The sequence below is a fragment of the Nannobrachium achirus genome (assembly GCF_963921795.1).
Source record: "Nannobrachium achirus genome assembly, chromosome: 14".
NCBI lineage: Eukaryota > Metazoa > Chordata > Actinopteri > Myctophiformes > Myctophidae > Nannobrachium > Nannobrachium achirus.
Genome location: NC_137821.1, coordinates 36272667 through 36284747, shown reverse-complemented (window position 1 = coordinate 36284747; position 12081 = coordinate 36272667). Strand labels below are relative to the sequence as shown.

The following is a 12081-nucleotide window of genomic DNA, read 5'->3' as shown; positions in this document are numbered from 1 at the left end:
TTCACCAAACCGCTGTCGCACAATTCAAAGCATCCAAACTTGCCATTGCCGTGAGTGTTGCATTATGGGAAGGCCCAGGACTTCTATTACACACATTCACACCTGGAGTCAGCGAGGTGGCTCACTCAGTGACCTGGGGGTTAAAAGCCACCTCTGCCTAAGTAGTAAAAATACCCAATCTACAAGCTCATAACTTTTCCCATTGTGACACGTTAGCTTGTATAGGCAATTTTTTTTAAGATGTCTTGACTGTTTTTTAACATTTATGCCCGTGATGACATGCCAGGTAACAGGTTGAAAGTGGTTAAGTGCTCAAGATTGCTCATATTATGATACAGTACTTTATAATGTTCAAGGCTTCTTTATTCTTGCTTTATTATTTCTTTATACAGTTACTTTAGTGTAAGAACAACTCACTCATCTCTTGCACAGTACGGGTCACAGTCTTGACTGTGTGAGACCGAGTAACTAGTTGAAAGAGGCCAGGCAGTAATGTTTACATGACTGTACCATTATAGGCTGGGGAAAGTGGACGATTTTGTGTTTGAATATACTTTCTTGATTTGCCAGTGCACAGTATGCTGGTAGCCACTCCTTATTTGAACATAAGTAGGCCTACATGTGCAAGATTTGGGGTCAATTCAGGAAGGGAATTTAATTCCACATGCAAATATTGGGAATCGAAATAAGAGAGTGAACACATGCCAGTATGTTGTTGTTTTGACATTTTGAATTGTGGAAGTTTGTATGGAATTGACTCCCACCCTGGTGTGTGATTCTAGTCGTATAACTGATAAAGCATTACAGAATGTCAAATATACCGGTACTTATCTGTGAGAGATTTATGCGGTTCTAACCAACTCATGAGAAGTTGACATATCTTTGCTGTATCCTGCCACTGTTTTTTTGTCTTTGTAACTTTTGTGTACGTGGGACTTTTGCATTTTGTATTCTTTGTAATTTCACCTCTCATTTGCTATTATAGGTGAATATCTCAAAGTGCCTTTCTCTTATCTTCCTTTTATACACGTGTAGATATCAGAGATTTCTGTTCCATATTTGCCAGTTTACATTCCTGCTGAAGGCAAGATAATCCAATATGAGCACACTGTGGCAGGCACCCTTTGTTCCTATTCTATTGTAAAAAGTTGAGATGGGCTCATAAGACTACTTTGGTACTTTTGATACTTATCTGAGGGCCAAAATCCCTGTGTCCTGTTAGGCTAATGAAATAGTCTGCTGAATACTAGGACGTATGGATATACCTGAGTGTTTCCACTGCTATTTAATCCTTTGAGCCCTCTTCTGCACTTTGTTTCCATTAATTTATTTCTCTTTCCTGAGTTTTTGTATTTTTAATTTGACATGTTTTTAATCACCTGCTTTGCCACAGAGATTTCCCCAAGCATAAATGTCCAATACCCATTCCCTACCTAGAGACTGCCCTGCTTATGTCCAATGTGTGTGTCACTTCTATAATGAAATGTATGTTTTTAAAAGGAGATTTGATTGTGTGTGTGTGTGTGTGTGTGTGTAGAAGACTGTTATGATTGTATTAAAAGTCTCAGGGAGACTTCAGTCCAAAATGGCTGCTTGGTTTTTGTAACAATAAATTGAGTTTTTCTCATTTATTTTTGCCTCTGTGATTCATTTGTAACCAGGAGTTGACAATTTCCAGAGAGAGAGAGAGAGATCATGGTGGGTGGAGAAGGGAGTAGAGGCTTGAGTGTGTGTTAAGGTAAAATTCCAGGTCTTTGTCCAGTCTTGTTGATGGAATCCAGTGGGATCCTTCCAGCGAGACATTCTGTACGTTCTAACGGTACCCGGGGGCACTGAAATAACGGTCTGGGAGCAGCAAACACTGGAGGGGAAGACAGCTGTTTGTGTTACCAACACACACAGGCAGACAGTAGCACTAGTGTCTTCTAGATGATAGATCGCTGTTGTCGGGCAGAAACCTCCTATCTCTGTATTCTAACTTTGTGTTTTCTCGTAAATTGACACCCTACTTGATCATGTTACAGTGTCACACAAAAGCATCAGAAGTAACGTTTCGAGCTTGTGGATCTGCTACTTTTGATATTGAATCCTGGAAAGTAACTGTTTTGGACATATGAGGTTTCCACCGGACAGAGACCATATACCTATAGGCTATTTAACACCTGTGTCACGTGGGGGTCTAATGTCTATCCTTTGTTTAACAATCTTTGCATGTCTACCAAATGATGCAACACAGTAAAGCCTCCAAGAAACTGAACACGGATGAAATGTCCAAATAGTCAGATTTTTTATCTGCTGAGAAAGTAGAGAGCCCATGTGTAGAAAGATATAAATAGATAGATGGATGGATGGGTGGGTGGGTGGATGGATGGATGGATGGATGGATGGATAGATGGATAGATGGATAGATAGATAGAATAACCTCCAACAAATGGATTAACACTCAGAAACGATTGATTGATTGATTGATTGATTTATTGATTGATTGATTGATTTAAGGTTTAAGCCAAGGTATTAATTTTTGTGTACAAACGGGCAAAGTTATTGTTTGGTTTGATTAAAAGACAGTTAATAAATGTATTTTATTTATTAGTACATTTCATAATGTAATTAAATGTTGTACATTTTGGTAACAAGATATTTTCAACTCACAGACACAGCAGGCCTACATTTACAAAGTACAAAACAAACCTCACCAAAAGAATGAAATAGCAGTAGCCTTCGTTCCCCTCCTGGCCACAAGCTGTCACTGTTGGACCGGAATCTTTCTTGGGTTGAGAGTGACCCCGTGGTGTCAACAAACAGGGAAGGGAATTGTAGTTTTGAACTCAAGGCGGCAGCTACGTTCATTGAAAGGCAAGCAGTTTGAGGTTTAAACCTTACATACACATTGATTTTGACTATATTATGTCTTTAACCTAAGACTTAAGTCGAGTTTGTTTCGTTGTTGTCCGTACGAGGTTGTTTGCGCAGTCTGTCATAAAGAGCAGCAGACTGTTAAAGTTGGCCAGTGCTAGTAGAGAGAGCTAAACGTTAGCGTGTTGACTGTTCAGTTCATGTGGTGGAAAAAGTACTCAAGTACTCAAAATGTTTAGGCTACTTAAAAGTATGATCTACAAGCTCACAAACAATGCGTTGCTGCGCATCACTAGGTTGTAGATCTGCTATGTTCAAATGGCCTAAAACAGTGGCTAATGTAAGATCCGAGATGTAGTGGAGTAGAAGTAAAAGTATTGGGCATTGGAAATACTCAATTAAAGTACACATACTTAAAATTTCTAATTAAGAGTTAACAGTATTTAAGTAAATGTACTTAGTTACTTTACACCACTGACACTAACATGTCATTACACACCATAACACCTGTATGTAATAATTAGCAGTGATTCTCAATCTTTTCAATTTGTAGGAATCCCAATTTGATATGCATTTGCATTATTTTGGCCACAGGCAAATGGACAGATAATGGCTTGTGGTGGATATTTTTGTAAAAAAACAGTTTTTTCCATGGTATAAAGTCAGTAATTTATTTGTATATTCATGGTATAGGTAGGTTATTTGTCATATCTGCCCTCTGGAACTTCAAAGCCAAACAGAAATGAAAAATGTCACAAACGACAAAAATACAATTCAATCATTAATGGTTATGGCAATGACGTAAAATGTCATAATTGTGACAGCCCCTAACCTTATTGATTGATACCACTGATGGACATCATGATAACCATAGCAGTCTCTGTCACTGCCCGGACCGGTTATGATGGTTTGACTGGTTGTCTTGCAGGACCAAAGTGATGTCATCGTCGGGACGAGTCCTGTTGGGTCGGAAGCGAGCTCTGCCGGCGTGTCCCAACCCTCTGTTCCTGCAGTGGCTCACCGAGCTACGGGACCAGGCCCGGGAGAAAGGGCTGAAGACGCAGCACACCTATCAAAAAGTAGATCAAGGGTCTTCAACAGGGGGCCCGGGATCCCTGGGGCGTCCTCAGAGTTACTACAGGGGGTCCTCCAAATCTTTGTGTGATAGAAACTTTCTAACCACTTGAACCCTAGGGGTCCCTCCCTACCGCCCTCTGTAGCCAAAAATAGCAGATCTACAAGCTCACAACGCCTCGCAGCTTGTAGATCGGCTATTTTCGGCAAAGAGGTTTGGTAAGAGGGTAAAAGAGAAGACTAAGTACAGAGTGAAAGGTCAAGTTTACTAAGTATTGACGGTCACGGTTCAAGTGGTTAAATATCTGAAACCACACATTGACATGAATCCAAAATACACTGATGCTTGTGCTGTCAAACAATGAAACTGTATGGAATCATGAAAATGTTGTGGGGGTCCCTGCTTCATCTCTCTCAACAAAGGGGTACTTGGCCTGAAAACGTTGAAGACCCCTGAAGTAGATAAAACACCCTGTTCTGGTCCCCCCCGCCTCATGTCAAAGAACAACCAGGTCAACCCCATCTGAAAATGTTTTGTGCCAGGGACCCCCAGAAGAGAAGATTTGTGTTAGGAAATTCACAATTATTCAACAAAAACTCAGCAGATGACCCCCTGGAACCCTCCCAAGGACCCCTGAGCATCCCCCAGAATGCAGCGGAATACTATCCATATCAGTTCGGTTTTAGGACACCTTAGCTGAGAGAGAGAGAGATGAAGCAGGGACCCCCACTACATATTGTACAAAATTGTACTTTTTCATAGATTTCATAGATAGCTTAATTGACTATCAGACATACACCCTCAATACTTCTATGAAAAGCTCCACCGGCTGTCCCTCTGTCAGTCAGTCAGACTGTCTGTCTGTCACGTCACACTTTTGCCCCTTCACTTATCTCTGGCACCGTTGGCCCTATTGATGTCAAACTTTGCCCCTGATTTCTCACATGGCCCTCTTCTAGCGCCGCCATCAGGCCGATCTTTGCAAAACACATTTTTGGACACTGCTCCTACAGATGTTGGCCTAAAATCACGCAAAGCGGCACACAGTATCTCTAAAGTCATTTCATCAACATGGATCTGTCCCATTTCCCATATTCCCTCCTGATTGGCTACGATTGCCTTCTAAAGTTTGTGTATGTGACGTGGCGGTCGCTTATATCTCCCGACTAGGGAGTCTTACTGGTACCGTACTGTCCTGTGCTGTGCTTTTCCTATAAGAATCAAGTATTCACTCAATCAATCAAAAGCTGTTTAATTGCGTCTCTTCGCCAGGCAATCGGCTCCTTGACAAGGTACCCTCTACCGCTGCAGAACGCCAGAGAGGCCAAGATCCTCCAGAACTTTGGGGACGGAATCTGTAAAATACTGGATGAAAAGCTACAGAAGTACTACAGAGAGAACGGTACGAGAGGAATGGAATGAATAGAGGTTGAATGAATGGGATAAATATTGTGCAGGAGTACCTGGGCAAATTGATTATTATATTGTTATATGGTATATGAGACTAGATGTTGTCTAGGATTTTGAATATGAAATATACTGTATATATATATATGCACATATTCACATATATTACTGTATAATGTGTTGTCTTTTCCTGGTTTTAATCACTTAAAGGTGATACACCATGGTATTTATGTCATATTGTTTATGTCCCAAAAACGTTTTTCAAAAGGTTTGAGGCTAAATTACCACTCCTGAATAGAGAGCCTCTCTCATTTTTGAATGGCTCTCAGAGCATTTCTGCTGCAGTACCACCTTTGGCCTGAACTGCGCCACCCCCACCAAATCTTAAAAAAAAAAAGATTTTTTTTGAAAAAAGATTTCTTTTTGAAAAAAAAAAAATCTTTTTGGATAGCCTGTTTTGAGAACCTGTGGGATACTTTTAACCTTCGCCTTCTCAAAACCAGAGAAAGACACAACAGTCAGAAATGGGACTTTGTGAGGATAGAAGGTGCTAGTGGGACCCCAAAAAAAGGTTTTAAAAAAAAGTGAAATTTCATGGTGTATCACCTTTAAGGCAGTGGTTCTCAAACATGGGTCGTCACCCCAAGTGGGGTCCCCAAATTATTTTGTGGGGTCCCCAGATGATTACCTTAATGTCATTCTTTTACGGTAAACAAACCAACACACAGTATAAGTGTACAGGGTATCTGCACGTTTATAAAGTGACAATTTAAGGAAAGACCGATTTAATACCAAACTGGCCAGTATTAAGTAAGCAAGAGGCGAACATTGTGAAAATAGCAGATCTACGTGCTCACAACGCCTCGCACTGCAAGGCGTTGTGAGCACGTTCCTCAGTGTTGGATCCGGTTCCGGATCCCAACCCTAATCCCCTGTCTTTCTTTGCTGTAGGTCCAGACGCTCCTATCCACTCCTTCCCCAAAGGAGCTCCCCGTCCTGGTGGACAGAATAACAACAACAACAACCTGGCACCCAACAAAAAGGTAAGGAGTGCGTGCGTGCGTTGTATGTGTGGTCGGTCAATGCTAGGCGCCTCGGTGTGGACCTTTCCAGTTGCAAACCACAGTTGTAGCATTCTGTTGCAAGTCGTTGTGTTGTAAATCTCTGCCTTGGCGAAGATCGAAAGCTCTCCACAAACCGGAAGTGTCTGGTTCTCTTTGTCCTTTGAATGGGATTCACAAAACATTTCTGCAGTTTTTCTACAAGCTTTCTACAAGCTCACACAATGCTTCTTTACATTGCAATGCATTGTGAGTTTGCAGATCGTCTATTTTTGCAAGTGGATTATTTTTTCTTTTTCATAATCGATAATTAAATTGATTTGTAAGTCGATTAACTGTACACCCCTAGTATTCTTAGATGTTGTGTGAGGCATTCTACACCAATGGTTCTCAAACTGTGGGTCGGGACCCCCAGAGGGGTCCCTAAATTATTTTGGGAGGTCCCCAGATGTTTAGCTAAATGTTAACATTGTTTTCTCACTCAACAGTAAACAGACCAACATACAGTATAAGTGTATACAGGGTATCTGCACATTTCTAAAGTGACAATTTGGGGACTTTAAAGACCTTTTAAGTACCTCTGGTCAAACATTGGTCAAATTGTCAAATATTAGAGGCAGAAATTGTGAAAATAGACGATCTGCATGCTCACAACGCCTCGCAACGCGAGGTGTTGTGAGCAAGTAGATCGTTGTGAGCATGTAGATTGGTCTGAAAAGGTTGAGAACCACTGTTCTACACTCAGAACTCAATTTGCTGCTGATTTTTTTCTTTCTTATGGTTGCAGAAGAATGCCCCGTCGAATGGAGGGAAGGAAAAAGGAGGTGATGGAGGAGGTGGAGCTGCAAGCAGGAAGAAAAGGGAATATGTTCCCCAGAAGAGGTCTGGCGGCTACGCAGTCCTCCTCACCCTCTACAGACAAAACCAGGTACAGTTAAAATGTACTTGGTGTGTTCTTTTTCATCTTACAGTACTTCAAGTCTCTTCACCAAAAATAGCAGATCTACATGTCACAGTGAATCATTCAAATTGAATTTAATCTGATCTCTTCTCTTCAGATCCCAGGTAGTAAAGGCTATATGTTGAAGTTGGAACTTCAAGCAGAGGCCCAGCATCTCTGTGACAAGTCATTCACTGTGGTGCGTGGTACACACATACACACACACACACACACACGCACGCACGCACGCACATACAACTTGCATACAATAAAAACGTGCACACATACACCTGCCTTCCTTAGTAAAATATCAAAATGTCTTTCTCTTTGCAGCCAGATTTAGGTAGTAAATACACCGCCTGGTCTTCAGTCAGCACCCTGGTTCTTAAGAACCTTGTTCTGAAGACTCACAATCCTGCAAGGTATGGAGAAAACAAACAAACACACACAACCCTACACACGTTGACACGTTGAGCCCAGTTGACAATCGGATATTGCCAAAAAAGCCAATATCGAATATGCAAAATTCAATCCAACAATTCTGTATATAGGATACAGCACGTCTCTGAAAACACATTTATTTAAAGAATAAATATCAACGACATAAACAGGAAAAATAAAACACTCCCTCTTTCCCCTCTCTCATTTGAGGTATTCTCTCACAGAGCAGGGCATGGCTCTAGCAGAGCGACTGGAGGATGGGGAACCAGGAGCCAACGCAGGACAGGAGAGAGGGAGGGGCGGAGAGAAGGAGGACAGGATGAGTGAAGCAGAGGATGAGGAGCAGGGAGACAAAGAGGACGTAGGCAGAGCAAAAGTTGTAGACCTGACACTTGATGATGAAGAGGAGGAAGAGGAGACAGTAGACAGATTATGGTGAGTGTTAAAACAAAACCCTCTACTCTTTTTGGTGTTGAAGTAATCCTAAAACAAAGTCTATTCTAAAAAGGGGGAACAAAGAAATATTATAACAGGAAAATTAGATTGTCTCTAGAATTGCAGATTCCTACTTGTTACTATTACACTACTACATACTGTATGTAGCCCCACAGAGAGGCCTGCCGGTTTCACCCAGCTTAGGAGTGAGGTGGCTGGGCTGAGCTGCCCAGGAAAGTCCCAGGCTCCAGAGACGACGACCAGGAGGCCTGAGGGAGCATGTCTCTTTACTCTATCACCTGGCAGATATGACATTGTCCTCTGTGTCGACTTCATCGAAACAACTGGGTAAGAGAAATGTGTCCTAACTATGACATTAGTGAGACTAGGATAGTCTTAATAATACAATGCAATTTACATAGTGCTTTCCTAGATACTTTACAAAAGGTTGATACATTTACTGTGTCTGTGTGCCCAGACCTGGATGTAATTCTACATAATAAGAGTCGCTGATTTTCTATATGTCCACATTCTTGCATCCAAATGTATGCTGACTTACCTGACACCTGACTTTTACCCATGCAAGATATAAAGAACACTATACCGACACAGTATAGTGACCAAAGTGTCAGATTGGGTTGCAAAAGCAGTGTGAGTATGAGAAATACCTTTGTTGTTTTCATGATGGGTTGTGTGTGTGTGTGTGTGTGTGTGTGTGTGTGTGTGTGTGTGTGTGTGTGTGTGTGTGTGTGTGTGTGTGTGTGTGTGTGTGTGTGTGTGTGTGTGTGTGTGTGTGTGTGTGTGTGTGTGTGTGTGTGTGTGTGTGTGTGTGTGTGTTTGTGGGTGTGTAGTGGCAGCAAGCACTGTAAACAGGAGTTGGTCAAAGAACTTCAGAAGAACGGTGTGAACTTTGACGTCAGGAAGTTGAACATCGGAGACTTCCTGTGGGTGGCCCGGGAGAAGGTCACGCCTGTACCAGGTAACACACGGAATGGAGCTTTAATCCAAGACAAAAAGAAAGAAAGACATTACCTGTTTACTTTACTTCCCGTATCTGCATGAAGTATAGTTGGAGACTGGAAGCAGTTTGTAGGCTATCATTTCCTATGGAAGAGTGAACGTGAGCACAGCTTCTGAACCATTCTTTACTTCTTTAGCCCCATGGTCACTGAACTAAATATTGGACCCAATGTCCAATCATCACAAGCTACTCAATCGTCCCATGTTTTTCATGCTAAAATGGCTTTTTCAGAGCGACAAATCCTACTTTATTATTTACCTTTACACTTGCGGGATATAGTATCAGTAAACGTCCAGACCATTTGACCATTTGTAGTTTTTGTGTACCATTCGCCTCTAGTGGCTCCAATTGGGATGGCGTATTACTTTAATAATTGACTATCTTTGCTTTAATACAGATTGTGTTAAACTTCTGGTATAGACTGCAGTGCATTTGTTTGGCCTCTAGATAGAGTCCTTGATTATATTCTTGTCCAAATTATCCACCTTTCATGTTGGTCCTGCATTTAGTTATGCACAGTTTAACAACAGGGTAAAAAGTTACATAAGTAGAGTCAGTTTATAGAAGATCTATTTAGTGTTTCAAAGCAACTAGCATACCAGCCAGGTAGGCCTATACATCAAACCAAGCATGCTATCTAAATAACATTCTTAACATCTGTGGTCAATCAAAACAAATCTAAATAGCAAAAGATATGAACAAGTACCTAATATATACAGGTATATCTCAGTGGTTCTCAAAGTTGGGTCCAGGGACCCTTAGGGTTCCTTGAGGGAGTTCCAAATGGTCTCTACCAGGTCAATTTGGTTGCATTTCTACACTCAAGAATTATGGGGGGTACTTGAAATTGGAAAAGAAGGAAGGGAAGCACACTGTTACTCGGTTCCCAGTAGAAAATGTATTCAAAAGGTATGACAACGTTTTGAAAACTGTCTTCATCAGTTCTCACCGGGTCCTTGAAATTGAAAGTTTAATAAATTGCTTGTAATAATAATTGTAGAATCAGTGAATGAATATGTTGCTCTCCACAGGTCAGTTGCGTGCTCCTACAAGCAGAGAGCTGGTTCTTGATTACATCATCGAGAGGAAGAGGATAGATGACCTGTGTGGAAGCATCATCGATGGACGCTTCAGAGAACAGAAGGTGTGTGTGTGTGTGTGTGTGTGTGTGTGTGTGTGTGTGTGTGTGTGTGTGTGTGTGTGTGTGTGTGTGTGTGTGTGTGTGTGTGTGTGTGTGTGTGTGTGTGTGTGTGTGTGTGTGTGTGTGTGTGTGTGTGTGTGTGTGTGTGTGTGTGTTTTACCTGTCTCAGTTTATTCTCCAGAAATTGTAGTGAACTAACAGCACGTGTCTGTCTTTCTCTTTCACTCTGTCCCTATCTCTCTCTCTCTCTCTCTCTCTCCCTCTACCTCAGTTTCGTCTGAAGAGGTGTGGTCTGCATAAACCCATCTACCTGGTGGAGGAGTGTGGCGCTGCAGCAGCTCACCTGAGTATACCTGAGAGCACTTTACAACAAGCTATTATCAACACACAGGTACACCACACACCACACAAACGCAGTTAAAAATAATTGTGCATTTTACAAGAGTATTAAAAAGACAACTTCATACTGTGTGTGTGTGTGTGTGTGTGTGTGTGTGTGTGTGTGTGTGTGTGTGTGTGTGTGTGTGTGTGTGTGTGTGTGTGTGTGTGTGTGTGTGTGTGTGTGTGTGTGTGTGTGTTAGGTGGTGGACGGTTTCTTTGTGAAGAGAGTCCAGGATGTGAGGGAGTCTGTTGCCTACTTGACTGTCATGACCCGATACCTGACCAAACTGTACCAGGTAACTAACACGTCACACACACACACACACACACACACACACACACACACACACACACACAAGTAAAAGTTAAAGTTGACTCCTCTGTCATCTAACCCATTTAGGCCTAACCTATAGTTAGGCCTAAATCAGAATTTAGCCTACAAAAACAAATATGTTGCAGCATACTGTACATGTACTGTAAGCCCCTCCCATACACTAAAATGTGTACCCGGCCTGAATGGGCTAATATACAATTCCTCAACTATTCTTATCCTCTCTCTATCTCTCTCTCTCAATCTCCTTCTTTTCTGCTCATCTCCTCCAGAACAAGACCCTGTTCTGTCGCTCCAGAGAGCTGGAGGTGGAGGGAGGGAGCGAGATAGAAGAGGCCAGAGAAAACGCTTCCACCTCTCTCATCTCCTTCGCTGAGTTCAACCTCGGATCGGTCAAGAACAAGGTGTGTGTGCGCGTGCGTGCACGGCTCATTCATGTGCGCATAATTGTAAACTTTCATTTCACGATTCTTTCAAACTCCATAATTATAACAAATAAACTTGCCGGGTCCTTTAATAAAATGAAATGTGCCTCAATGGACGGAACGGAACACAAAGGCCACATCTGCAGCGTGTGTGATATGGTAGTACCTGTCCAATACTTAGTTTGAATCCTCCATGGTGCATTCAGTTGAGCCGAGCATCTTCTATAGAAACACAATTTGTTTGGGGGAGGCACTGCTGTCACACTGATGTGATGCAACCAGTGGGTGCGTGCGTGCATGTACATGTGCTTGTGTGTGACCTTTCCTTCATGTTTGTGTCTAGTGCCAGACAGTGAGAGAGGTGTTTGCAAGACAATTGATGCAGGTCAGTGGTCTGTCTGGTGACAAGGCTGCTGCTATACTGGAACAATACCAAACACCACACAGGTAATACACTGGACCATTATTATACTCATGTTCATATGCATGAGTGTAGGCTTAGCGTGTGTTTGTGTTTTCACTTTCTTAATATCTTTTATGTACAGCAAGTAAAATGCTGGCACTTCT

At 42.0% G+C, this 12081-nt stretch overlaps 1 protein-coding gene across 1 annotated transcript in view; it reads left to right on the top strand.

The window, feature by feature from the left end:
* Positions 1-3794: 3794 nt before the first annotated feature.
* mus81 (MUS81 structure-specific endonuclease subunit) overlaps positions 3795-12081 on the top strand; it is a gene marked incomplete at both ends in the record, with an annotated part of 9478 nt that continues 1191 nt past the window's right edge. The window contains 14 exons of the mRNA XM_080741559.1: positions 3795-3935; positions 5204-5333; positions 6290-6381; positions 7187-7327; positions 7458-7538; positions 7673-7761; positions 7991-8215; positions 8384-8563; positions 9067-9194; positions 10268-10380; positions 10649-10768; positions 10959-11054; positions 11362-11493; positions 11858-11961. Coding sequence (XP_080597685.1) covers positions 3795-3935; positions 5204-5333; positions 6290-6381; positions 7187-7327; positions 7458-7538; positions 7673-7761; positions 7991-8215; positions 8384-8563; positions 9067-9194; positions 10268-10380; positions 10649-10768; positions 10959-11054; positions 11362-11493; positions 11858-11961 — 1772 coding nt within the window. The remainder of the gene's footprint in view (positions 3936-5203; positions 5334-6289; positions 6382-7186; positions 7328-7457; positions 7539-7672; positions 7762-7990; positions 8216-8383; positions 8564-9066; positions 9195-10267; positions 10381-10648; positions 10769-10958; positions 11055-11361; positions 11494-11857; positions 11962-12081) is intronic.